At 37.2% G+C, this 27556-nt stretch overlaps 1 protein-coding gene across 14 annotated transcripts; it reads right to left on the reverse strand.

Moving 5' to 3' along the window:
* Nucleotides 1-1109: 1109 nt before the first annotated feature.
* LOC127788472 (paired amphipathic helix protein Sin3-like 3) lies at nucleotides 1110-27556 on the reverse strand. 14 transcript variants are annotated; one of them, XM_052316779.1, is made up of 23 exons: nucleotides 27218-27556; nucleotides 26815-26949; nucleotides 26190-26345; nucleotides 25721-25907; nucleotides 25542-25640; nucleotides 25235-25398; nucleotides 24826-25106; nucleotides 18614-18750; nucleotides 14003-14078; nucleotides 13400-13683; nucleotides 13156-13310; nucleotides 11634-11761; nucleotides 11291-11545; nucleotides 4560-5177; nucleotides 4320-4411; nucleotides 3023-3637; nucleotides 2827-2927; nucleotides 2602-2740; nucleotides 2353-2505; nucleotides 2088-2251; nucleotides 1888-1999; nucleotides 1617-1797; nucleotides 1110-1455 (listed from the first exon to the last, which is right to left on the reverse strand). In XM_052316779.1, the coding sequence occupies exons 2-22, from the start codon at nucleotides 26886-26888 to the stop codon at nucleotides 1645-1647; spliced, it is 4143 nt and encodes a 1380-aa protein (XP_052172739.1). In that variant the 5' UTR covers nucleotides 26889-26949; nucleotides 27218-27556; the 3' UTR covers nucleotides 1110-1455; nucleotides 1617-1644. The 14 variants fall into 14 exon arrangements, with proteins under 14 accessions (XP_052172739.1, XP_052172733.1, XP_052172736.1 ...); XM_052316773.1 differs by having other exon boundaries at nucleotides 4548-5177; XM_052316776.1 differs by having other exon boundaries at nucleotides 4548-5177; nucleotides 24862-25106; nucleotides 26190-26348.

The following is a 27556-nucleotide window of genomic DNA, read 5'->3' on the forward strand; positions in this document are numbered from 1 at the left end:
AGATTGTTGGTTTTGTGTTTCCTAATAAGGCCCAAGACTGTGACGATTTTTCGGGTGGGTTTCATTTTCATAGACTTCGGCCTGGGATTGAAGAACCCAAATCCGTCACCACTTTTAGGCAGCCCATTTTAGAAGTCGGGCCACAAGCCCTATTCCCACTTTAGAAGAGAAATGGGCCTTAGCCCATTTGATAAATGGGAGAGAAGCCCACTGTTTTGAACCCAAAAGCCCAAGCCCTAAGCCCACATATAAAAGGCCCTTGTGCGGCACTTTCTCTTGGTGTTTTCTCCCTCGATCGAACCCTGGCCTCTCTCTCTCGTTTCCTTGCTTGGCCGATTGCTTCCTTCGTGGTTTCTTTTTGCGGCTGATCTTTGATGGCTCTATTTCCATGTTGGTTCGATGCTTCTTTCCATGTTGAGAGACAACATCTGTCCTTGTTGATTTTGGCCGATTTGTTGGTGTCACATGCCCTATTTAGGGGGTTTCGATCATTCATTCTCAGTAAACTTTTCTCTTCGCTTTGTGCTTTCTACCCTCGATCTTTGTGACCGATCTACCTTTTGTTGTAACCTATTGTGTGTGACTTTGATTGTTTTGGGTGAGAGAGGGCTTCGATTGAGTTTGGCCAAGAGGTGTTGGGGCTTTCTGAGCTTTTGGTTTGAGGGCTTTGTTGTAGCTTGTGATTCCTATTCGTTGGTGTTACCAAAGTGATGAACGAACTCTTCAAATCTGAGCCTTGAACATGTTTAAACAGGGAATTTGTACTTCGTGTTCATCTTCTTGTTGCTGTTTTCAATACTTTATGTATTGTTGTTATGTTCAATTAAATCTGGTTTGATATTATTGCACTAACCCTTTCTGTTTTGAAGAAATTTTCCGCAACACTAAGACAATGTTTGCATTAAGGAGATGGAAGGGAAAGAGAATGTGGAGAGAGAAAAATAATTCTCTAATTTGAAAGATATTTAGAAAAAAATCGGTTTCATGTTAGAAAGAAAGAAAATCAAGTTTGAATGAGGAAAATGAATGCCATTGTCGTTTAAGTTGGTTTCATGGCTCCTAGACTTTGTTCTACTAAGGCAGCATCAGTAAATGTGAAAGCAATTCAAGAACAAAAGTTCTCGAATGGACTGGGAAGAATACAAAAGCCAAACAAAAGAATTAAGGTCAATGAATGAAATAAAATGAAATGAACATCTTTACCCATCCTACGCTACATTGCATGTTACCTTCTATTTACATCATTGGGGACCAATTATGAGCCAAAAATGCGGCGGCAGAGCTCGCAAAATGAACCATTTTCCTATCAACGCCCTTTCCTTGTTTCTTCGCAAATTTGTTGATTGATTGAAAGAGAGCGCGTACTTGCATCGAAGACGGTTGCTCCACTAACATCGCGACGCCAGCATGCAACTATCTCCACTTTCCAGACCTTGTGTTGAAAGCAAATCTCCTCTTTATTATGAAAACGAAAGCATCAAATTATTCTCCTTGATGGAACCAAAATGAGTACATAATCAAAAGCGAGATAAATCTCCTCTTGCAAATATGGTACGGTAAGTGGAAATGTGCAAATAAATGAGCTGTTTGGTGGAATCAGGATATACCGTACGTACATGATCTGTTGCAAAAAAAAGTATATCATCACCCGGAAAGCAATCTGCGGAATCGTTCTACTCTGTTTAGATGACTATTTTTAGACTTTCTCTGGTCATGGCATGAGGTATCACAACACAAAGCTCTCCTTTTTCCTCTTGGTCGGAACAAGTAATCTTCTGTGTCTAAAACGTAAGAGACCTATCGCATGCCAATACACCCATAGTTAGCACAAGGCATGTTTTCTCACTCATTTCTTGATGAACCAAGGCGACAGTTGAGAGAACAAACCTTGGATGATTTGCAAGCTATCTTACACTCAAGACCATTGACAACCTGGAGCCCCTCCAAGGCTTGGCTTAGAGCAGAACATTCATCTCCGGATACACATTTGCATTTATTTCTGTAAATACAAGCAAATTATCACTAACTAAAAGCAGTGAAGAACCTACCATAAAAGATTTTGACGGCTTTCCTCCTTCCACATGTACCTTCTCAAGAAAACCCCAGGGTTCTCCTTTTCGTCACCTTCAAGTGACAAGAAGTCATCATGGAGATACCTTGCAAAATCAGGGTCCATGGTAATAGTAGTTACTTCTGGCTTATCATGGTCATTATCCATAAGCTGTATGGACAAATGAGTTGGTGCAGACGACTGCAGCAAATTCAAAACCAATTGTATATCAGGGCTTACATGAATTTCATTACCATCGTACAGAATTCCAGAAAAATTGCAAATTAGTGATGAAGACTTACGCATTCGATCCGATATATGTTCTCTTCATGAAGAAGAACATGTGCGTTTTCACAATAAACTACATCAACAAATCTACCAGGTTTTCTTGATTTTTCATAAAAATATAGTTGGAGAAGTTTGCTATCCATCTCATCAGTTGCAATTGTTTGAAGCTGCAAGGAGTACCGAGAAAAAGTAATCTTCTAGTCGGAAAGGGAAAAGTAATACACCAAAAAGATGCAAAGCAAAAAGGATTATACTGAGTTCACCTGCTTGACAAGTTTATATATGAGCTTGTCTAGGGTGAAGAGAACATATGACTGGGTTCCAATAATGGCTCGACAATCATCCTCAAATTTTGTATTATCAGAAGAACCATCAAGTAAATTGTATAATGAAGTCATAAACCTATAACAAATAGAAGAAAGTTGCAAATTAATATGCACTAATCTTCTGAATGTAGTTAATGAACAGATCTTGCAAAGGCAACCCACCTTGCATACAGATCCGTAGTATTTGCACTGTTAGAACTCCTCCATTTCTTTTCGGCAGATGACGAATTAACCCTTGCCGATTGTATTCTCTCGTACAGTATCTGAAAAGTTGAGAGGTGCATGGATGAGAGAGAAGTATAAGAAATGGAAGATAAACTGGATTGTAAAAATATCTCAACAGCAAATACTACTTTACTTGATGAAGCCTAAGAAGCACATAGAAGGAATCACTTCCATAAAAGATGCGAGACTCCTCTTTGTCATGTAATGCAGGATGAACATGCTTTGTGAGAGGCTTTGCTTTCCGTAAAAGATGCTCAGAAAATGGCAATGATGTTCCATCTCCTTCCACATCATGGACATCAGCCATTCCTTCAGCCTCAACTTCACTTTCTGCCTTATTATCATTCTCATCCTGGTCCCCATCCTCTGCATGCTCCTCGGGTGAGCAATCTTGACCATCAGCAGATTCACTTGCTGAAACATCACCATTCTCACTGTCCTCTGATGACCTTCGAGCACTTTGCTCACCTTCACCATCAGCATCAGCATCATTTTCCGTTTCTGCCTCTTCATGCCCAGTTTTACATTGCCTGCTTGCAGATTTATCCCTTGATTTAAGCGCAGCCTCTACCTCACAACCTTCATATCCTGCGAAGTTATCCTCTTCAAAATCTATATTTGGCGAGACTTCACCTTCCTCTCTTTCAATTTTGGAGTGCCCAACGGATTCCTCCTGATTTCTGTGAAGTTTGATGCCTTTTGCAATGGCCCCATATGAAGATGAAACTGGTTTTGTGCAATCACCACCCTGAAGAGTCAAACAGCATCAGATAAAATACATGAATACAAATCAATACAAATTACACTATTTTCACTCATAAGCAATTCAGGTAGAAGCCCTACCAAGACAGAATCATATTGTCAGGACTTGTACTCAAACGCTCCAAAATGTGCACTACATGGGCATTATGGATTATTAAGCCTGTGTCTTGGATTAAATACATATCGAAGTCTTCTGGCTTTAAAACTCTAATGCAGTTGAAAGATCAAGGCAATATCATGTGATTAATGAGCTTTGATTATAAATGTATATTCTAGACAGCCTACAAAGATAAACATTTTCTAGAAAATAATATACACCCATGTTCGCCAGGGAACTTTAACACTCCAACTCCATTTTGGGGTTACTAAAGCTAACAGCTGGTGTAAAACCCTGCAGGATTCTCAAAAATATGTAGCCTATCAGACAGCTAATCTTAGAAAATTGTAGACCATGTACTCTGCAAAGCAAGATTCTCTTCTCTAGCCACTTCTTCGTCCTAAACTACATATTCACAAAACTTATTGCACAGATGGAGATGCAAATGAGTGACATAGTGGTGAATATTAGTAGCCAAAAACTATAATGCTCTTACTGGTTTGAGTTCTACACGATAAAATGCGACAATCAATTTCCTTTATTTATTGCCAGAAATTTTATTCAACCATACCTTTGATGAAGGTAAAAATTTATCACATGGCCTCATTTCAAGCCCAACCTCAGCAGTAGGATTTCCATGCTTAATAGGAGTAGCACAAAGTCCTTGCATTTAAAGGCACACATCAGAATCCCAGCGGTAGATGTTAAAAAAAGAAAAAGGGAAATAAAAAGAATATCTGGCAGTGTCAATGTCAGAAAACTACAGTATGAAATGGACAATTTATACTACACTAGAGACCTTGAGGCAAACCTGATGTGTTCTCCATGTTCACTGTTTTACTAAATACATCTGCTGCAGCAGCCAAGGACATTTTTGAGTTCACAAACTGCTCATTTGAAGTAACCGGTCTGCTTATAGCAGATGTTTCACCAGCCACAGCTTGGCAAAAGGTATCACTTTTACGTGCAGGATAATCTACATTGTCAGGGCCACCTTCTTTAACCCCCTTAAAATCATATGCAACCCCATTTTGTGCAGGATTTGATTCTTTGGTAGTAATGACAGTTGTACCACCAACTGGACTACCATCACTTTCACCAACAGTTACAGAACCATTTAGTGGGATATGATTCTGAGCCTTACTGACATCTTCTGTGTCCTCTGCCCCCTGAGGCCGACAAGGAACCCCAAGGATTGGTTCCAGGAAGGTTGTCCAAATCTTCATAACCTTATCCAGCTGTTCGGTCGTACAAACTTCACCACATGAATATTTGATAAGCTGGTAGAGGTCTTCATGGATGTCTAAATCAGGATATTCAAATTCCATGTGGGGAGCAACAGATTGTCTATTGCTAGCAGCAATAGCAAGCAGCTCATTATCCTTCTTGTACTTCTTTTCACTGATTTCTTTTATCTCAACCAACAATGCTACACAGCCATGTTAAAGTATAGAAAATATGAGGCATCTCATGTCTTATGGTAAACAAATGAATTCCTCATTTTGAATGTAACATTTGGGACGAGTTAATATTAACATGGTACTTATATCTAATTTGGTTTCTTAAAACAAGCTTAAAATAATACACACCAAAGGACAGATGGTCTAAATTACTATATCAATGCAACCTCAAGTACTAAAGGCTTCATACTTCAGATAAACGTAAACCACCTGTTGGAGAAGATGAGAAAAGAATGATTCCGAGTTGTGAACGAGTGGATAAAGAGATGAGGTTGTTATGAGAGAGAAAATAGGAGAATTTCAAACTAAGAGGATAAATGAAAGAAAAGATGAAGCAGTTTCAAAACAGATGAGAGGAAGTCAAGTTCAAATTTATTCTAATCTGTAATGTATTGTTATTTAAATTTGTTGTATCATATTCCTGTATTTTAGAAGATTTTTTAGGATATCTTGTGTATATATATCTCGACCAACAAATCAATGAAGTATGAGGAAGAACTTCTTTTATTGAGCCTCCAAACCTTCGATATACCTCCCCTATCTAGTTTTGTTCATGGTATCAAAGCCTGGTTCTTGTGGAAGATATTTCCTCCTTACCTACAAATTATAGAGTCCTTTAGGTACACGTCATGGCTGAAACTCAAGCAACTAGTGAGACGTCTACCACGGTCCCTCATCCAACTAGAAGTACACAACTCCACCTGTTCCAATGGCTCTCGACAGCCATTCCCTCTAGATTACTTAGCATAAACAGAACGGAACTAACTTAAGAAAATGGTCCCAATCAATTTTGCTGGTAGTTAAGGGAAAAGGGAAGGTTGGTTACCTTATAGGAGCAGCCCCTAAGCCTAACACAGAATCAACAACCAATGGCATTTGGGAAGCGGAGAATTCTATTGTCATGGCCTAGTTAGTCAATTCCATGGAGCCAAAGATTGGAATGACCTACTTGTTCTACAAGACAACTAAGGAGATTTGGGAAGTGGTACAAGAAATATACTCAGACATGGAGAACATTGCTCAATGTTTTCAGATTCAATCCACTATTCGAATAACAAGGCAAGATACTAATTCTGTTACTAAATATTATAACACTCTGACAAAATTGTGGCAATAGATGGATCTATTCTATGAAATCACTTGGGAGTGTTCTAAAGATGGAATAAAGTATAACAAGATGATAGAGAAGGAGAGAGTGTTTGACTTTCTACACGGTCCCAATTCTGATTTGGATGAAGTTAGAGACAGATTACTTAGAACTAAGCCTTTCCCATCTATAAGGGAAGCTTTTGCAAAGTAAGACGAAAAGAGAGCAAAAAGAAAGTGATGCTCAATTCATCAGGGTCTTCTAATAATGATTATACACACAAACATCAGCCATGGCTAACTCAAGGATGAAAACTCCTAACACATCTAGAAGAGTCCCAAAAAGATAAACAATGGTGTGACCACTACAATAAGCCATACCATACAAGGGATATTTGCAGGAAGATCCATGGAAAACCAGCAAATTGGAGGCTAAAGAACTAGACGAAGGTAACCCAATTTGCCTATGTGGCAGAATCTGAAGTTGGAAAACCAACTAATCTGACCTTATTAGCAGATCAGTTGGAAGTATTATAGCAGTTGTTGAGCCAAACCAAAGTGATCAAATCTAATGCCACAAATAATCCTAATCCAGTAGTATCTTTGGCCAAACAAGGTACATCTAAACACTCCCTATTCTCTCATAAATTCACTACATATTGTTGGATAATAAATACAGGTGCTTCGAACCACATGACTGGTTCACTCAAGGTTTTGTCAGCCTATGAACCCTGTAATCAGGGTATAACCATCGCCATGGTTGACAGTAGAACCTCTTTGGCTCAAGAGAAAGGGATAACTTTCATGGAAGGCTTAACCCTAAAATTAGTGTTATATGTGCCTGATTTGAAATGTAACTTGTTATTAGTAAACAAGCTAACTAAAGACAGGAGTTGTTTGGTAACATTTTTCTCATCTTATTGTGAATTTTAGGACCTATCTTCAGGAAAGATGATTGGCAGTGCTAAGGAGAAAGGTGGTCTCTACCATATCTTAAGGCCCTATCATCCTCTTGGATCTAGGTCACACATTCGATCCTCCTTATCTGCTATTTTAGATTCTAAAGTCTTGTTATAGCATCAATGTTTAGGGCATCCTAGCTTTAATTATTTTAAAGTTTTGTATCCTTCACTTTTCATCAATAAAAAGAGCCATTTTTTTCATTGTGAGCAATGTATTCTTGCTAAACAAACCAGAATTCCACATCCCATTCATATCTATAAGCCTTCAAAGCCATTTTACTTGGTCCATAGTGACATTTGGGGACTAGCAAGGACTCCTAACTTAACTAATACTTGTTGGTTCATCACTTTCTTAGATGACCATACAAGAGTTACTTGGGTCTTCTTAATGAAAGACAAATCTGAAGCCTATATTGTTTTCAAAAGGTTTCATCAAATGGTGAGAAATGTATTTCAATCCTCCATCCATGTTTTACGTTCAAATAATGGTTGTGAATATTTCTCAAATGAATTTAATCATTATCTAACTGAGCATAGTATCATTCATCAAAGTTCATGCCTTTACAATTATCAACAAAATGGGAGTGGTGGAAAAAAAAAACCACCATCTTCTTGAGGCTGCTAGGGCTATCATGTTCACTAATTCAGTGCTTAATTCCTATTGGGGGGAAGCAATTCTCACAATCTCATATCTCATTAATCAACTTCCATCTAAGGTTCTTGCATTTAGAACTCCCCTAAGTGTCTTCCTTGAATTCTACCCTCATCATAACCGAATCCTTAATTCCTTTTCCCCAAAAAGTTTTTGGATGCATTGTCTTTGTGCACAAGTACCAACCTTCTCAATCCAAACTTAAACCCAAAGCTCTCAAATGCATGTTTGTTGGCTATTCTCCTACTCAACAAGGATATAAGTGTTATTGTCCTTCTACCCGATGATTTATTGTGTCTTATAATGTCTCCTTTCTTGAGCATCAACCTTTTTTTCCCCATATTCCTTTGCAGAGGGGCACACCTAGTGCAAAGCAATATTGGGACCCCACCATCTCTCTTCCCAGTTGTTCACTTCCTACGTTCTACTTCCCTACCTTATATTGTTTCTATTACTTCTCCTACTGAAATAGTTCCTAAAGTTCCTACTGAACCACTTCCTATTTTTACCCAAAGCCTGGTGCCTTATCAAGGGGGAGATAAGAACAACCAAATCTAGGAGGGTCAGGCTTCTAAAAAACCAACATTGGTTTATTCTAGAAGGACTTGTGATCCTCAGCAAGGCCCATTGTCCAATCCGGAGATAAGTCCAGATGTTGATGCAAGATTGGAATCTACAGGATTTGATGACTTAGATATCCCAATAGCACTATGGAAAGGGGTGAGATCATGTACTAACCACCCTATTTTTAATTATTTGAAGTATTCAAACCTATCTCCTCAATTCAGGATTTTTACTGTTAGCATCGATGACATTGAGATCCCTAGAGATATATATCATGCACTACAAGATAAAGAATGGAAGGAATCAGTTATGGATGAGATGCAGGCCTTAGGAACCAATGACGCATGGGATATTGTGAGGCTACCTGATGGCAAAAAGATTGTTGGTAGCAAGTGGATATTTACAATTAAATATAAGTTTGATGGGAGCATCGACAGGTACATGGCTAGACTAGTAGCCCAAGGTTTCACACAAACTCAAGCACTTGACTACAAGGAGACTTTTGCCCTCGTAGCTAAGCTAAATTCTATATGGGTGTTACTCTCATTGGCAATTAATCTAAGATTGGCAATTACACCAGCTAGATATCAAGAATGCTTTATTGAATGGTGAATTGGAAGAAGAGATTTATATGAGGATGTCACCTGGCTTTGAGACGGAGGATACAAAGGGGAAGGTATGTAAACTAAAGAAATCACTATATGGCCTTAAACAGTCCCCTAGAGCATGGTTCAAACGGTTTAGTGATACTTTAAATAAGCTTGGATACAAACAAGGGTAGGTAGACCATACCCTATTTACAAAACTTGAAGCAGACAAAAAAAGAACAATCCTCATTGTGTATGTGGATGATATTATCATTCACAGGGGATAACAGCCAAGAAGTTGAGAATTTCAAGAAGCAACTAAATCATGTATTTGAAGTAAAAGACTTAGGTGAATTGAGATATTCCCTTGGAATGGAGGTGGCTAGAAGCAAAGAAGGTATTTTCATATCCCAAAGGAAGTACACCTTAGATTTGTTGAAGGAAATGGGTCAACTTGGGTGTAAACCTACTAGCACTCCATTAGAACCAAATTGGAAGAATAAAGAAGCCAACAGAGGTGAATACCAAGTGGATAAGGGGAGATACCAACGCCTAGTTGGGAAACTAATCTACCTATCTCTCACTCGTCTTGACATTGCATATGATGTAAGTATAGTTAGTCAATTTATGCACTCTCATACAAAAAGACATCTTGAGATAGCACACCACATCCTTAGGTATCTCAATAGAACACCAAGGAAATGACCGTTATTTAAAAAGAGCCAAGCCAGGGGAATTAGTGGATATGTAGATGTAGATTAGGCTAGATCCATTGAGGATAACAGGTCTACATCAGGTTATTACACTAAACTATGGGGTAACTTGGTTATATGGAGAAGCAAAAAGTAACCTGTAATGGCTCATAGCAATGCAGAAGCAAAGTATAGAGCCATTGCTCAAGGCATATGTGAGGTTGTTTGGCTAGAAAAATTAATGAGGGATCTAAACATACCTATATCCTCTCTAATAAAGCTTTGTAGTGAGAAGAAGTCGGCAATAAGTATTATAAATAATCCGGCGCAACATGACCGGATGCAACATGTGAGAATTAACCAACATTTTGTCAAACAAGAGATTGAAAACGAAGATATAAGCCTCTCTTATGTTTCCACTAAGTTTCAAGAGGTAGACATTCTTAATAGGGCAATGCAGAAACAACGATTTGAATCAATTAGAGACAAGCTGAGAATGATGGATATCTATTCACCGGGTTGAGGGGGGGAGTGTTGGAGAAGATGAGAAAAGAATGATTTCGAGTTGTGAACGAGTGGATAAAGAGATGAGGTTGTTATGAGAGAAAAGATAGGAGAATTTCAAACTAAGAGGATAAATGAAAGAAAGGATGAAGCAGTTTCAAAACAGATGAGAGGAAGTCAAGTTCAAATTTATTCTAATATGTAATGTATTGTTATTTAAATTTGTTGTATCCCATTCCTGTATTTTAGGAGATTTTTTAGGATATATTGCGTTTATGTATCTCAACCTACAGATCAATGAAGTATGAGGAAAAACTTCTTTTATTCAGCCTCCAAACCCTCTATATACCTCTCCTATCTAGTTTTTGTTCACCACCCAGCAGTTTTTCTGAAAGAGGAAAGTAACTGAACTTAACAACTACAATTATTAAAAAAGAAAATCATAGCATGTCTCATAAGTAATCCAAAAACCTCAAAGAAATTGCACCACCATTAAACATCTAGGTCCAGGAACTTCTTGTCCTTTTTTTCTTTTTTCAGTTTACATATGCTTCAGGCACCAATTCCACAAGAAAAGTTTGAACTGACAAGTTCAGCAAGAATCAAAGTAAAAAAAAAAAGGATGCCATAAAGCAACAATGCATGACCAAGGCATGCTTTCAATACATAAATGGTATATGGCAGGAACTTCAATGATTGGTGACATTGATAGCATATAAGTAAATAATCAAACTACAAAGATATGTTGCGATTTTCAATTGACAAGAAAAATACTCATAGTTATACTACTTTCAGTACAAAATGTGGTTGCATAAGAACTCCTTATCCCCTTCCTTATATGGTTGAGATTACTAATAATTCCTATACAATAAGAAATGCCTATTCCTGAGTGTTTTGAGGTTATGAAACAAAGTTAGTTCACCAGAACATCATTAATGAATACCTGTAGGATTTCAAATAAAAGTTCAACTTTATCATGCTTCTCACCCATAAAAATTTGATTCTCATACATACCAAATATTTTGCTCAACTTACCTCTTGTGCTCAAGTTCTTTGTGTCCTGCTGCTTGAAGTAGAAGCTACGGTGATCAAGTGATTTATGATAGTTTTTAGCATAGATTTCAGCCCAAACTTTATTAAAATCAGCACGACATCTAGTCCACTCTTCTTGTTTCTGCTTCAAGCGAAGTAATATAATTGGCAGCCCAAGAGGTGCATTCTTCCTTAATAAGTCCATCACATCAAGACCATGGTCACCATATAAACGTTCTATGCACCTTAGATTTAGAGCTACAATAATAAGCAAAGAGAGAAACATTCAACATGACACCACAAAAGGTATGCAGCAAATGCATTTGTAATTTATCTGCTTTATCACCTGTAAGATGGTCCTCAATACGAATAGGACTGTCTGCTCTAATTGTATTATCATCGATCTTGTCCAACAGTTCTTCTACCCGCCTACTTGTTGCATTAACAGACTCTAATAAAATGTCCATTTCAAACCTGGCATCATAAGCAACAGTTACTGAAGTTCACACATTTCAAGTAAAGTGCTTCAAGCAATTTATGACACAGCCAAAAAAAAAAAAATTAAAAAAATAAAAAGAAAATGAGAAAGAGAGGGTGTACAGGGTTGACCCAATAAAACTATGCCCATAGCATAGAAAGTGAGATACTTTGGTAAAAACTTAATTCAAACAGGAATTCACAGCATTGTACAATCAAAACAATGTTGTATCGAAGCCTTAATCCCACTATTTCTGGCCAGCTATATGAATTTTAGCTCCCCCACCTAATGGGAGTAAGTTTTGTGATTGTTTTTGCTTGTTGATGATGTTTGCCAATCATCTCTTTCCCCATCTTTTGTGTGAAGTCCTTGGTATAAATTTTCATAAGCTGTTGACTTTTGCTTTGCTAACTGCCTTCTTTGTTTCTTTTTTGGTGAAACATCTCTTTAGCTTTTTTTATTACAACATTTACGAAAACTCTTATATCAAGCTCTCTAGTATTGATGTTTTCTTGTAACCTTTCATTCCACCACTAAGACTCTTTTTTACTTGACTATTGTTGATTTTGGACTTTTCCCTTTAGACTCTCTTAGAACCATTTTTCCTGTATTTCGAAAAAGCAATAACCATTCCAATCCACATTTGGTTAGCCTCTCCTTCTACATTCCAATCCACATTTGGTTAGCCTCTCCTTCTACAGTCCAATCTTCTGTCACACAATTTTTCCTTAAAAATAACTTGTATTTTACCTTTTAAATCCCACCATCTGATTCTTGGGCTTAGTTTCAATAATTTTCCCTCTATTTTTTTTTTATATTGAAGTCAACAACCATAATAAGTCTGTTTGAGTGGTTAGGCATTCTCCTGGTATAAATTTACAATCCTTACAACACAAGCAATCCTTGTGACTCATAAGAATTTGGATAGTGGATAAGCCATTTCATATGTGAATGATTTTTCCTTTTGTTTCTTAATTGGTAAAATCCAAAATAACTTTTCCCTCTTTATTTCTTTCTCCAAATCTAAAACCACCATATGCATCTCTATTACCCATTCCCTTCTGTACCCACATGACCATTATATAATCAAGTCGGTAGAGAAACTAGTAACGCATTGAAGTTGAGGTAAGATGGAGAAGACAAAAACAAGGAATAAGAAGACCAAGGTTGTTAAAATCGTAAGAGGGTTTTCGACATGTAAAATCGTAAAATCGAGTGCGATTCAATTTCAAAATCGTAAAATACTAAGAATTTTCGATGCAAAAAATCGTAAAATTGTACCCGTAAAATCGGGAATTTAACAACCATGAAGAAGACAAAGTAGCTCATTTCACATAAATGTAAAATGATACCGTTGAATAGAATCTTAAGGCTCCAGGAAGTTCCAAACCTGTCGTCTTCACATCGAAACAAACTTTCTTCATACTGGTTCTTGCGCATGTGTTTAAAAGAGTAATCCTCACTTCCAGAAGTGACAGAAACCCAATGATCATTCAATACTTCAGTCCCAATCTCTGTTCTATGGCTTGCTGAAGGGATTGGATACTGCATCAACAAAACATCAATTCCACCTTAATAAGAACTTAGTGAGTTTGATACTAGAAATTTGGAATTTCAATGAAAGAACTGCTCACATTCTTTGGAAGAAGTCGGTAACTGGGAGTGCACCTCTCACAGTTGGAGAGGTCAAGTTCTTGAATTGGTTTTCCAACATACTTATCCTTGCTTGAAAACAGAGACATCTTTTGAGTAGCTACATCTTTACTATGGAAACATACACCTTTGTCAGCGCGTTCCCTTTCTCTCTTTTCATGATCTCTGTCTTTATCTCTATCATCTCTCTCAAGATCCTGATCTCTGTCCCTATTGTCTACCTTAAGTGGTCTGGGTGAATTTCCTTCGTCCCACAAGTATCCTGCTATGCATGGGAAGCTCTGTTAGACAGACATAGCTAGGCCAACTTTAACATAGTCCAATCCTATCAACATGATTCAAGTCTCAATAAGTCATCAGTAATAACTTCACTTTTTCTCTGCAAATAAGTGAGAGTAAGAAAACCAACTGCAGGAAAGATCTTGTTAATACAATTCCAGGAATGCAAAGCCAAATCAGAAAACTGGAAATCAGTAGGCCAGAAATATAATACAGCTGAATAGAAACTGGAAATCAGTAGGCCAGAAACATAATACAACTGAATAGCAATTAAACATAATATGCTGAAGTTAACAAACAATTACCATTCTTTTCAAAGCGTGCCAAAAATTCATTAAACTCCTCCATTAGGTCTGGATATCTTCCAAGTAAACTACCAATCTGGAAGAAACAAAAAGTTTCATAAGTATGCCAAAGCTCAAGGAAATGATTCTAGACCACTTCTTTTTGTTGGAATAGCATCAGCTATGGAGCAAAATGTGAGGTTTCAGACAACAGTTCAAGATTCATGCAGCGAGGTTCCTTTGCAATAATAATTAGTTCATATGTAAACGCCATCACAACAATCCTGACACAGTTCATAAGTAAATAAAGAATTTTTTAATGAGTAAATAATTTGATTATCAATACAATCAATGAGAATGCATTACTGATATTCCCAACAAGAATGAAGATTCCCCCAACTTAACTGAAAATAATAGTATAAGACTTGTGTTTGGTGCAAGATCTACTTAAAACAAACATCATCAACAACAAAAACAATCGAACGACTTACTCCATTAGATGGGGTCAACTACATGAATTCTAGATCTTCAAAAATGTCTATCTATGACCAGATCCTCTATAAAGCATTATACTCTATGTCAAAGAGTTGCACACCAAGTCTTTGGTCTGCCTCACCCTTCTTTCTACAAAGTTCTTCCATTTCATTCACTCGCCTCACAAATACTTCTATGAATTTTCTTTTCACATGTCCAAGCTATCTTAATCCTGACTCGCTCATATTATTGTTAATAGATGCCACTCCAACCTTATTACATATAATCACATTTCTTATTTTGCCCTTTTTTGTATGGTCACACACTCACCATAGCATTCTCATGTTAGCTACACATATTTTGCATGTGTTGCTACTTAACTACTCAACATTCTAAGCCATACAACAAAGGTAGTTTTACAATCATTTGATAAAACTTCCCATTCAGCTTTTTGGGATTTTCATAACCACATAAAATGTTGGACAAGCTTTTCCACTTTAACCATCCTACTATGATTCAATGAGTAACCTCCCCCATAATTTTCCCTTCTTTTTAAATGAATAATCCTAAATATCAAAATTGATCTTTTTGGATAACTCAATCTTCAAGTTTCACAATAATATCATCCACACTTATATAGTTATATCTTTACTGAACTTACATTCCACATAATTTCAACCTACTCAGCTTAAAACCTTTTGATTCTGGAGTGTTTCTTCATGATTTAAGTTTAGCATTCATGTCTTTTTTTTTTTGTCTTATCCTATCAAGACAATATATCTGCTTAAAACATACACCAAGGCACTTCTTCTTGGAAGTACTCTATGAGTTCATCCATGGCAAGCGCAAAGAGGTAAGGGATCAGTGCAAATTCTTTATGTAATCCATCTGTAAATTAGGAAAGCCTTAATATCTCCTCCACAAGTCCTAACACATATTTCTACTTGATGAAACACGTCCTTAACAAACTATATATAAGCAATCTAAACTCCTTTCTTCTCCAACACCTTCACAAGATTTCTCTGGGTACTCTGCCATAGACTTTTCCAAGTCTATAAATGCCAAACACAAATCTATTTATTTATCTCTCAACCTTTCCATTAAGCGTCAAAGTCAGTAGATAGCTTTTGTTGTTGACTTACTAGGAATAAAGCCAAATCGGTTTACAAAGATCTTAGTTTCTCTCCTTAACCTGTTCTCAATTACCCTCTCCCAAAGTTTTATCTGTGGCTCATTAGCTTGATCCCCCTATAATTTTCACAGCTTTGAAATCTACTTAGAAGCAAAAATAAAAAAAATATCAGGTTCACTCATGGATAAAAATGAAAATGCTATGAAGGATCAGTTATCCATCACCAGCATGTAACACCACATGTATCAATGCTAATTTGGATGCACATGGCAGGTTCTTTTCTGGAAGATATTATGAAGGGAAAATTGGCTGTAATCATAACAAACCAATTAAACACGTTACAGAGGTGAAAACAAAAAATAAAGGCATGCAACATGATTCTACACCTAAGAAAATCCTTTATGAAGTGAAATAAAGGTCTTCCTCATCAACATGTGCTAGATAAGGCTAAGAGCGCTCCTATTCATCACTTGTACATTATCATATTGTAAACTAATATCAAGTACAAAGTTTTCCATGAATCAGACTATACCTTTAAGCATAACAGATAACTCATGAAGACAAAAATCAAGAGGAAGAATGTAGTAATGGTTGAAAATTTCCCTTTTTGGGTTAGGCAGCTTCCCAATTTGTTCTTAGTAATTAGAGACAGTTACCACTAAAAGCAAGAGGGAGAGAGAAGAAAATGCATGAAATTTAATTTCTATATCCATGTTAGGATGTCATCAATTACTATTGAGGAAAGAATGGACAATTGCTCTTCTGCAAGATTATCTTATCAGCAGAAAAAATTGATAAGTAAAAAGGGAAAAAATGTAATAGTTGTCATAGTAGTTACCATCATACAAGAAAAGTGGACAACATTCATATAAATTACAGAGGCAATATCATGGATTAGTATTAATGGTGGATATAGAAGAAATAAAATGAACAGGAACTGTACCCTGTCTAGAGTAGTTTTGATTTCAATGAAATGCCCAAGCAACATAGTTGTGAAAGGCACAGCTCAAGTGCAAGGGGCGCCAGCCCCTACGCCGTAAATCCCCCAAGGCGAGGCGGCCTTAAAGGGGCACGCACCTCAACAAAGGTGAGAGGCTTGCCTCTCATATCTTTAATATATTTTTTTTAAAAAGTGAAAAACGTGAAAAAAAACCCAGCCCTAAATACCCGATGGAGACAAATCCAAAGCCCTAAAAGCCTCTCTTCCTTCTTGCGACACCAGACCAATTTACACTTCTTCTTCCGACAAGATTGGCTGACCGGCGACAGAAAAGGACCAGCTACCACTGAATTAAGTATGTTTTCTCTTTTTCTCTCTCAGCTCATCCCTCTCTTTCTTTTTTTCTTCTATTTCGGTTTTGCCTCACTCTCTTGCTCTTTCTTTCTTTTTTCTTCCTAAAAATTGAAGATTATCACTATTGTATTGTTAAGGGGAAATGCTACCCAATTTTTTTCACCTTTTTTTCTTTTTTTTTAATATTTTTCCTTTTACAACTGTGGGTATTAGTTCATCTAAGTTCTTTTTTTTTTTTTTCAAAATTATACATTTTAATTTTCAAGTTTCTTTTTATAATCTTCTTCCCAGTCAAAGACTAGTACTCCTCTTCACCCTTAGAGATGAGGAGGAAGATATTGATTTTGAAGAAGAATATGAAGAAGAGGAAGACTTTGGAAGTGAGAAATATAATTTAGATGATGATGATAAAGAAGAACATCTTATAATTGATGATGATTGATGTTGGGTGTTATTATTGTTGAGTTTATTTTCTTGAATTTTTCTGTTTGATTTTGAATTGTTTATGTTTGAATTTAATGATGAATACTAGTTGATTTATTATCTTTTGTTTTTATCCTTTTAATTTACCCATATTTTATTAAATTATATTTTTTTCTCAATGAGCCTCGCCTTTGTCGGGCGCACGCCTTGCCTTGTGACTCGTGCCTCGGGCTCCAGGATCCCTTTCCACCTTTAATAACTATGCCAAGCAATAAGACAGAAAAGTTATCAGACTCAAGATAGCATATGATCCCAGCAGATTTGGACCATGATCACTAGTGTCTTTGGCCTTGGGATCATGTTTGTAACAATCAAGTCTGCAAAATAAAGGCCAATTTGTCCCAAAGGCATGGTGGTGCATGCAATAAAGAGGTAAGCCAGGTTGGGATAGGACTACTTGATGGTGAATTTTCCTTGCATCAGAAAAGCAAAGGAAACCATTATTTTCAACCCCAATGTGTGTCAAGATAGTTAACTTAGAGCCTTAACCACTAATTAATTAGATGAGAAACATGAACACTTTTTAGAACATGTTGTGTCCATCTACGGCACTAACTCTAGTCAAAGAACTCCCCAAAAGGTATATTTCATTATACTTTAATTCGGTTAGAACTAGACACTCTATTCATACTCGAAGAACACCCATGATATAAGAGGATACATGTTTATAGGCTTTCTATATAAACATTGGAAACAACAACAACAACATATCCAGCCTTTATCCCACTATGTGGGGTCGGCTACATGAATTCTAGACTTCTATGTGGGTTACGCCCCAACACCATCTTCATATAAAAACATTGGAAGTTTAAAACTATTTAGCTAATTCACTACTACTTGTCAAATGCATAGCTTAATCTGAAGATTCTTCAGCATAAATAGCAAAAGGACAGTAGCCAGCTCCATCCCTAATTGAGGGTGTTAGAAGGATTATGGGCTGAAAACAGACATGATCTTGAACATTATTTTCAGGAAGCAACTGTTTTCAGAATCTACCCTAGTTTTCACCAACAGCACCCTGAGTGTTTACAGTTCCACAAGTACAAGCAGCAACATCAAAAGTATGCATCATTTGACCTCAAATTCTAAATTACTAACATCACAGATGTAACATAACCCAAGAGCCATATGGTGCTGAGAGAATTCTCACAAATTCTACATTAGGAGGAAAAGCTTAGAGCCCAAGAAAGGGTGAAGAAAAAGCATGGACTACACAAACGACTTCCAAGCATGGGAAAGTATGACATACCAGATTTTGTAAATCCAATCGTCTAATTATTTTTTTCCGATAGATATCAAGGCACTTCTCAAAATCCCGGTAAGCATCAGAATTTTGTAATCTCTCCTTCACTTTCTCGCAGAAAGAATACTCTTGGCTGGACATTCCTGTGAAGGTGCCAACTAAAAAAATAAGGATACAATTGGAAGCAAACGAAAACCAGATTAGGAAGATTTTAAAGACATTCACCAAATCTCATCTCAAGGAGGAGCTGTCATGTATAAGATCTACATAGCATGCGAAATTTGCAGTTAGAAGCAGAAATTTATTATGACATGATATAACATGCCAACAACATATCAAGTCTTTATCTATTCTATAAAGTCCAAAGATAAATGAATGCTAGTTTCCCAATCGTAATATTAGTAACCTTATCTTCTATAAGACTCTAATATCATACCAATGTGTTTCTCACAAAGTTTTCCTTGGTCTTCCTCTGCCTATTTTGCTAGATACTTGTTCTACTCTGTCCTCCACAGGAGCTTCTACTGATTTTCTTCTCACACGTCTTATCTTCAGCAAGAACCACTTTGACCTTATTATGAACAAATACATTTCTAGATTTATTTTTTCTTGTATGGGCACACATCCATCTTAATATCATCCTTCTCATATGCTCATATTTTGCATGTTGGTGCTTTATTGCTGAGAGATTCTATGCTAAACAGCAAAGCAAGTCTTATATCTATCTTATAAAATTTTTCTTTTTGGTTTAATGGAATCTTAAACCCATATATAAGCAATTAGGACTCCTTTCGTCTACAAAACCCTCCACAAAACTTTGTGATAAGCTTTTTCTAAATCTGTAAACACCATATGTAAATCATTTTATTTATCTCTATACCTTCCATTAGGTGTCTCAGCAAGTATATAGCTTCCATTGTTAACTATAGAAAATCATGTGATTACAATTTTATATTTAGATGTACAGTTATTATCTCTAGGTGACAGTTTTTCTTTGCTTAACTGAATCAGTTTTTCCCTTCCTTAACCGACTCCATATGAGCAATTTCTCCCTTGTATTTTCTATATATATGTGTGTCCTATCAAATGAAAAGTGTGAGAAGTTATTTCTCTCCAAAAACTTCATGGTATCAAGGCAGTGAGTCAGAGAGTTCAAAGAGCAGGAGAGAGAGAGCGATGAAGATGGTCACAAGATGGAGCCACAGTCACAGATCGACCACTGTCATAGAGAAAACCCACTGTCACAGATCGGCCATTGCCCATCTCCTTCATCTTTGTCCACCATCGTCGTAGCCACAGTCACAACCGTCTCCCCAATTCCACACACAAAAAAAAGAGACATCAAATCAAATCCTAATCAGCCTTTGAGGGGTTGTTGTCATTCATATCTCCAGAGGAACTGAAGAATGATGCTGGTTGAAATACCAGTAAAATAAATCCACTGTCATTGAAGACACAATAAGTCGAAGTAAATGTCATCCTCCACAAGACAACACAAGAAATCTGGAATGCCGCAAAGGATAAGTATTTTGACACTAAAGACACAAATACAATAGAGGTGTTGTCAAAGAGACTTCTCAAACACCCAATATTTTAGTTGTCTAACTAAAATATTGGCAACAATTCAACATGGTCAAAGTGACCTAAAGAGACAAAACACTTTATAAAGAAAAATGGAATGTGGACAAAGATCTATCGGAGACCCAATTTGAAGATGTGAAGATTCAAGTTAGACTTTCCTAATATTTACAGCACAACTTGAGAGGGATTATAGAAAATCATGTGATTACAATTTTGTATTTAGGTGTACAATTATTATTTTTTTTTATCTCTAGGTGATAGTTTTTCTTTCCTTAATCGAATCAGTTTTTCCCTTCCTTAATCGACTCCATGTGGGTGATTTCTCCTTAGTATTTTCTATATATATGTATGTCCTATCAAATGAAAAATGAGAGAAGTTATTTCTGTCCAAAAACTACATTAACCTACCAAACATGAAACCAAATAAATTTTTAAGCACCTGGGATTCTCTTAATCTTTACTCAATCACTCTCTCCTAAAGTTTCATACTGTGGCTCATTAGCTTGATTCCTTTATAATTTCTACAACTTTAAACATCTCCTTTGTTCTTAAAAATAGGCACCAAAGTGCTCTTCATCCACTTGTCTAGCATCCTTTTTTATTTAAAGATCACATTAATGTCACAACCTACTAGTTAATTAGGGGCAGTTGTAGTATTTTTGCAGTTATGCTCTAGAAGTAATTGGGTGTTATCTACAATTTATTTATAGCAGTGTTCGAAAATTCAGCCTAGGCGCTGAGCGGCAACCGGCCGCAGCAATTTAGGGCTACTCGGCAGCCCTATGCGCCATGGCTGACTAATCGGGCTGCGGCGCCGCCTAGGCGGACCAGGCGACGCCTAACCACCTGGGCGGCCGCCTGGGTCGCGCACGACCTGGGCCACCTAGGTCGTGCGCGTCTTGGACCGACCTTATTTCCCCCTCTCTTTCTCTATTTCCCCTTTCCCTTTCTCTCTCTGGTTGTGTTCATCACGGCTCCTCTCTCTCTCTCTTGCCTTCGATCTCCTCTTGGTCGTTCGCCGCCGCCATTGATCTCTTCTCTTGGTCTTGCTCTCTCGTTGCTGCCGACCTTGCTGCCAACCTCACCTGTTGGTCGTTCTCTCTCGTCGCCGATCGCGTCTTGCTGCGGTATGTATCCAACTATCAATCTTCCTCCGCCAACGCAGCAACAAGCAGCAACGCAAAGCTGCTCGTTGCTCGCTTGCGTATTGCGCTTCAACAAGCAGCAGCAACTTGCTACTTGCTTGCTGCTTGTTGAAGCAACAAGCTCGCGTTGCTGCAGCAAGCAGCACAACAAGCTTGTCTTTTCAACTTTGATTTACCTGAAAATAATATCAAATTACATCAAAAGGTTTTTAGAAAAAAAAAAATATCATTTTTCCTAGTCGCCGCCTAGGCCTCGCCTAGGCACCCTAGGCGATAGGCCCCAGCCTGGCGCCCGACTAGCGCCTAACGCGTTTTTAAACATTGATTTATAGTTATGGAACAGTAGGGAGATAGTGGAGTGATTTAAAAGCAGTTATTGGTAATGGAGAAGTGGTAATTGCTACAAATAACTGTTGGTTAGCTTTCTATATCAACCTGTAACCCCACATTACAGAGTATGTTATGAGTTATCAAGAACCTGCTAAGTAATTAGGGGTAGTTGTAGTATTTTTATTTAGTTGTAGTATTTTTGCAATTATGTTCTAGAAGTATATGGGTGTTATCTACAATTAATTTACAATTATGGAACAGTGGGAGGTAGTGGAGAAGTGGTAACTACCACAAATAACTGTTGGTTAGCATTCTATATAAACCTGTAACCCCACATTGCAAAGCATGTTATGAGTTATCAATAATTTATTGAAATCTCTCTATTCTCCCTCAATTATGTCTATTTTCCTCCTATTGTTCTCTCTGATTTTCCCCTCATTTCCATCAGTTTTCCTCCCTCATTTCAGTTTGTTCTCCCTAATACTCTAGTTCCCCCTCAATTCTTGCTATTTCTCCCTCAATTTCTAATTCTATCTCCAAAGAATACATCAATTAGGACTAGGGTCCTGACAATTAAATAATTTCATTCACACAAAAACACATTTTCCGATGCATTTTCATGCTTCTATTCATATATTATCTAGTCCAACTACTTTGCTATTCTCTGTCCTTTTCAATACTTGCTTTATTTCATTTGGGAGAAATGTTTCTTATCTTCTTCATTGTTACTAAGAGGTACCAACATAACACTTGTTTCTCCTCCTTTATTGAATAACTTTGAGAAATAAGCCTTTCCATCTCCCCTTGATCACCCCTACCCCCTTATTTACTGAATCTTTCATTCATCTTTTCCGAATTTCACTTTTTTTTTTTTTTTTTTTTTTTAACTCGAGCTTTAACTAGTTTATATATCTTTCTTTGTCATTTATATCAAGTTGTTGGCATAAATTAAGCCTTTAACTTTCCTTCACTATCTTTTTTGCTTCTTCTTTTGCCAAACTATACCTCTTTAGGTTTTCGTCAATATGCCATTTTCAAATGTTTGTTTTTATTTTCTCTTGTGCCTCTTTGTTCCAAAACCAAGACTTTTTATTATTATTATTATTTGATATTTTCCCCTTTGACTCTCTTAGAACCATTTTTGTTGTATTTCAAATAGCATTAACCATTTCAATCCGCATTTGGTTTGCCTCTCCTTCTATAGTCTAAATCTTTTCTGCCACAAACTTTTCCTTGAAAATAGTTCGTTTTTAATCTTTTGGATCCCAACATCAGATTCTTGGAATTAATTTTGTATCGTTTTTCCCCCTCCATTTTTTGAGTTGCTAGGCATTCTCCTAGCATATCTTTACAATCCTTATAATATAAGCAGTCCTCTTGTCTAATAAGAAAGTAGTCTTTTTAGTAGTTGATAAGCCATTTTTATAGGTCATGAAGTGTTCATCCCGTGTTTTAAACTTAGTGTAGGCCATGATGAGCTCATATGCCATGGAAAAATCAAAAATAGTTCTACCCTCAATACTTTTTTCTCCAAATAGTCACCACCTGTAGGGATCTTCCCTCAATAGTTCTTGTACCAACCCCTCTAAATCTTCCCAAGATTGTCTTCATCTCCTTTCCTAACCCAACTTGTAGTGCATGTGCCTTAACAGTGCAATATTCATAGTTTCTTCTCCTAGAACAACTTTGGTGACACTAATCCTATTTCATAATCTCTTCACATCCATCACCCCATCCTTTAAAGTCTTACCCATAATAATCCCCACTCCATTCTTTGTCGTGATCTTTCCCTAAATACCAAAGTTTATATCCACTCCCCTCTTAGGAGCCTATATTGGTCTTCTTCTCACATAACAAATCTTAATGGAAAAAGGCATAAAAATGCCCCTCAACTTTGGGATAAGGGTCGTTTGGCCCCCTCAACTTCAAGTTGAACCTATTGTACCCCTCAACTTTCAATTTCAAACCTATTATGTCCCCCAACTTTCAATTTTGTAACAATTACACACCAAGGGTCTAATAAGCATAGCGTGTGAAACACATGCGCTGTTGAGGTGCGTAAAGACAACACCATCATCTTCTTCTTCTTCCTCATTCCCAACACCAGCGACCTCTCACCTTCCCTGTCACTGCCGACAGACCTCTCGCCTTCTTTGCTGTTGACCGACCCTTGTCCCTCTTTCCTCACTGCCGACCAACCCTAGTCTACCCTTCCTCACTGCCAAATTGACGATGGCACCGAGCAATCGGAGTTTGTGTTTGTGAATTGAAGGCGATAAGGGGTAGCGATGATTCGTGTTGCACGGAAACGTCAATTCATGTTTGTGAGTCCACGGCGACTCAGCCCAGTATATGTTTGTGAATCAACGGCGGCACCGACCAAACGCAGTTGTCGGGGGTCTCCGTTATCTTCACCTTCATCCTCCGCAAAGCCAGGGTCACCGACTCCGACCTTCGTCGTGTCGTCCACCACCGGCCTCACCTCCTCTCTTGCAGCGTCAAGACACGTGGCGCCTTCTCATTGGCTTGGTCAATGAGGGGCCCAAGTCAAACCACGCGTGAATTTCACACGTTATGCTTACTGGATCTAGGTGTGAGATTACTACAAAATTAGAAGTTGAGGGGCATAATTAGTTTGAAATTGAAAGTTAAGGGGCATAATAGGTTCAACTTGAAGTTGAGGGGCATTTTTATGACTTTTGCCAAATCTTAATCATGTCTCAAGTATCTTATCTTCAATAGGGGCAACTCTGACCTCCACATCTATCTTACCATCCTTACTTATCTTTGGATGATAATTTTAGAATATAAAAAGAAAAATGTAGATAAAGAAAAATGACTCCTGATATGAATGAATAGAAGTGCCCCTCTTAGTAATGAATATCTAACCTAAATGTAAGTAGAAAACAGAGTGTTGATATTAGACAATGTTTTAAGGAATGAAAGAAAAGAAATGCACTCATGCCTATGGATATCCTCCCAGAATGTAAGTAGAAAACAGAGCATTGATATTAGATAGTGTTTTAAGTACCAAAATAAAAGAAACACTTCATGCCTATGTACATCAAATAAAGTGAATTCTCATTTTCCTTATATATATTAAGAACTGCTTTCAGTTTCTTTAGTATAACCATGGTGATGAGATTGACAACATATACTCACTTTTCAAATCAGTTTTATCAACATAAGAAGACGAACCAGGGTTCATTCCAAAGTTTTCTGCACTTTCCCCATTTTGGTGTAATTGGTCAGCAACAAAGTCTTCAATCCTATGAGCAGATTTCCTTTTGAGGGGGAAACATTGCATTCTATTATGCTCGAAATCTCTACCATCTGGTTCCTTGTCTCCTCGGTCTGTGTCTTCCCTTCTCTCCTCCTTTCCAACATGACTCCTCTGCTCTCTTAGGAGTGCTTTATCAGGGTCTAGAGCTGGCTGGTCAACACTGAGTTCATGGTCAGCATATGAAACAATAATTACTGGCAATATCTTATAAGGACAAGGATGTCGTGGATCATATAAATAGGTCAGGGGAAAAGACAAAAATAAAATAAAAATAGTAGGAGAAACTACCTTTTCATCACATGTCTCATTGCAGGTGAAGGAAAGCTCCTATCATCACTGCAGAAGAACCTATCAGATAGAGCATAGGGAACAGATGCTGATGATGATGAATCAGGCAGGAAACGTGTGAACTCCAAAAGCAGGTCAGGTTGCTCATGGAAAAGAGTAGCAACCTGCAAATATAGGAAAAGAAATATCCATACTTATGATCAAGGAACACAGCTTCAGTGCATACAAGTAGAAATATAGAATTTAATGTGAAAAAAAAAAAAAAACACATAAGAGCAAAAAGAAAAAAGAAACAAAATGCACACACCTCCTGATAGACCTCAGTTATGGATTTAGTTTCCTTTCGATACATATTCAAGATGTCAAGAAAAGATTTATATGCATGATCATCACCTTGAAACCTAGCCTGCAAGCAAACACCATCAGATGCAAACTCTTTTAAGGCAATAGTATATATGATACTCGACTTCACTATTCAATTTTCACCTTAATTTTGTTGACAAATTTGATCGCTTCTTCAAATTCAACAGGCTTCTTAACTGGAGGTGTTTCTTCCTCAGGTGGAAGGATTATCTCATAACCCTTTGGTAAAAATGTATTGAAACCTAAAATTAGATCTCTATGCCCTTTGAATAGTTCCTTCACTCTTGCTATCACACCAGCTGTCTCAATTCTACAAACAGTAAAAAAAAAATAACATCGGGGTCAAATAGCAAGAACTTCAAACATGCTACAATGTAAACAATCTAAGATTTGTCAAAGGAATGGGAAATGAAATGATCAAATCAAATAATTAGTTTTTCAATATAAATTTTTATTTTCTTCTCATTTTGTAACCTAACTAGAACTAAGGAAGACTAACTTCAATCCCTTCATTTTCTCATCCCTCCATTAATCCTAGTACAAAACATAGTGTCAGATTCTGCAGGTAGATTAAAAAAACAAATGACCAAACCTTTGAGCCTTGAAATCTTTCATAATTTCAAGGAATTCATCATATTTCTCCTTTTTGTCTTGAAATATGTCCTTCACTGCCTTGAGATAAGCCAATGCATCATTTGTTGTTAGTGTCTGTGTGCTTCCTCCAGCAACCATTTGAGGTTGCCCAGATCTTCTTTACCCCAACCAGAAACCAAAAAAAAAAGTAAAAAAACAAGCAACTAAAAATTAGGAACTGCTTGAACAGATCAATCTAAAGGCAACGGCTTATTTCATAAAACCTTAAATTTGTGGTTAGAAGATTTTCTTAACAAATATAATTTAGTACAGTTGTAATAAAATGATACAAACAGCTTTAAAAACATTTCTGCATCTGCAGTGACCGATATAATTTCTGACAGATAAAAGAAAAACTAAAGTTTGTTCAGAATAACAAAGCAGCAAAAACTAAGAAAAACAAACACTTGAGCAATCCCAAAAAGACGGCTTCTGAACATATATCATGCGCATTTGGGAAATTGCATATTAAGGACCTTAATTTCATTGCTTACAAAATTTAACATTTCGTTACTAAAAATAAAACACTAATGAATTCGTAATCACGGATGGAAGAGAAAACGAGAGAGAGAGAGAGGACTAACGGTTCTGCGTGGGAGGGCACAATGGGGCGTTTCAGTTGAGAACTCATGAAAACATCGTCTCTAGACCGCTTCATCTTCGTAATTGACTTTTAATCTTCAATAAATCATGCTAAAACTCTTACTAGAATCACAATCCTAGGAAAAACGCAACTCGGTCATTCACCTAAAAAAAAAAGTACCAGATCTGAAAATACTCCCGAACGGAGTAAAAAAGAATAACGATTTCGAGATTCGAAAATGAATTCCACCCGCTGAACAGATCATCTTCGAAGCAACAAAAATTTCTCAATTTCGTAAATAAAAAAGATAAGAAAATAGAATACATTACATTACTTGAAGATAAAGCAAAGCACACGACATAATCGGCAGATAATAACGGTTTAATCAGAGGACCGAAATTTACAAAGATCTTCGAGTCGGCGACGAGCAAAGCTTGCTTCTACAGGATGAACAACAAGGAGTCGTTTGAGCAAATGCGTCCGTATCTCCCTTCTGTATCTGTATCGTAACATACAATGGTATTCTATCGCACAGAGAGAGAGAGAGAGAGAGAATATGATAATTAAAATAGGCTTCTCGCAGAGAGAAAAAGCAGAGGGCGGAATACGAGAGAGAGAGAGTAGTTTTTGTATGATGTGCGGGGGATATGAAGCAGAGAGAGGGCCGGGGGGGAATGGTGGTGTGGAGATAGTTATTTTCACGGCACAACCGAACCAGGATGTGCCCACAGAGAAAATGTCAG

The sequence above is a fragment of the Diospyros lotus genome, chromosome 13, assembly GCF_014633365.1.
Source record: "Diospyros lotus cultivar Yz01 chromosome 13, ASM1463336v1, whole genome shotgun sequence".
Lineage (NCBI taxonomy): Eukaryota > Viridiplantae > Streptophyta > Magnoliopsida > Ericales > Ebenaceae > Diospyros > Diospyros lotus.

Bases quoted from the DNA above. Each gene is read 5' to 3' on its own strand.
- LOC127788472 (XM_052316765.1), bottom strand. From the start codon at position 26,888: ATGAAGCGGTCTAGAGACGATGTTTTCATGAGTTCTCAACTGAAACGC. The intron at 14,079-18,613 runs GTATGTCATACT...TGTTTCTTCCAG, and splicing joins GATTGGATTTACAAAATCTG to ATTGGTAGTTTACTTGGAAG. The intron at 3,638-4,319 runs GTATGGTTGAAT...TTGACTCTTCAG, and splicing joins AATTTTTACCTTCATCAAAG to GGTGGTGATTGCACAAAACC.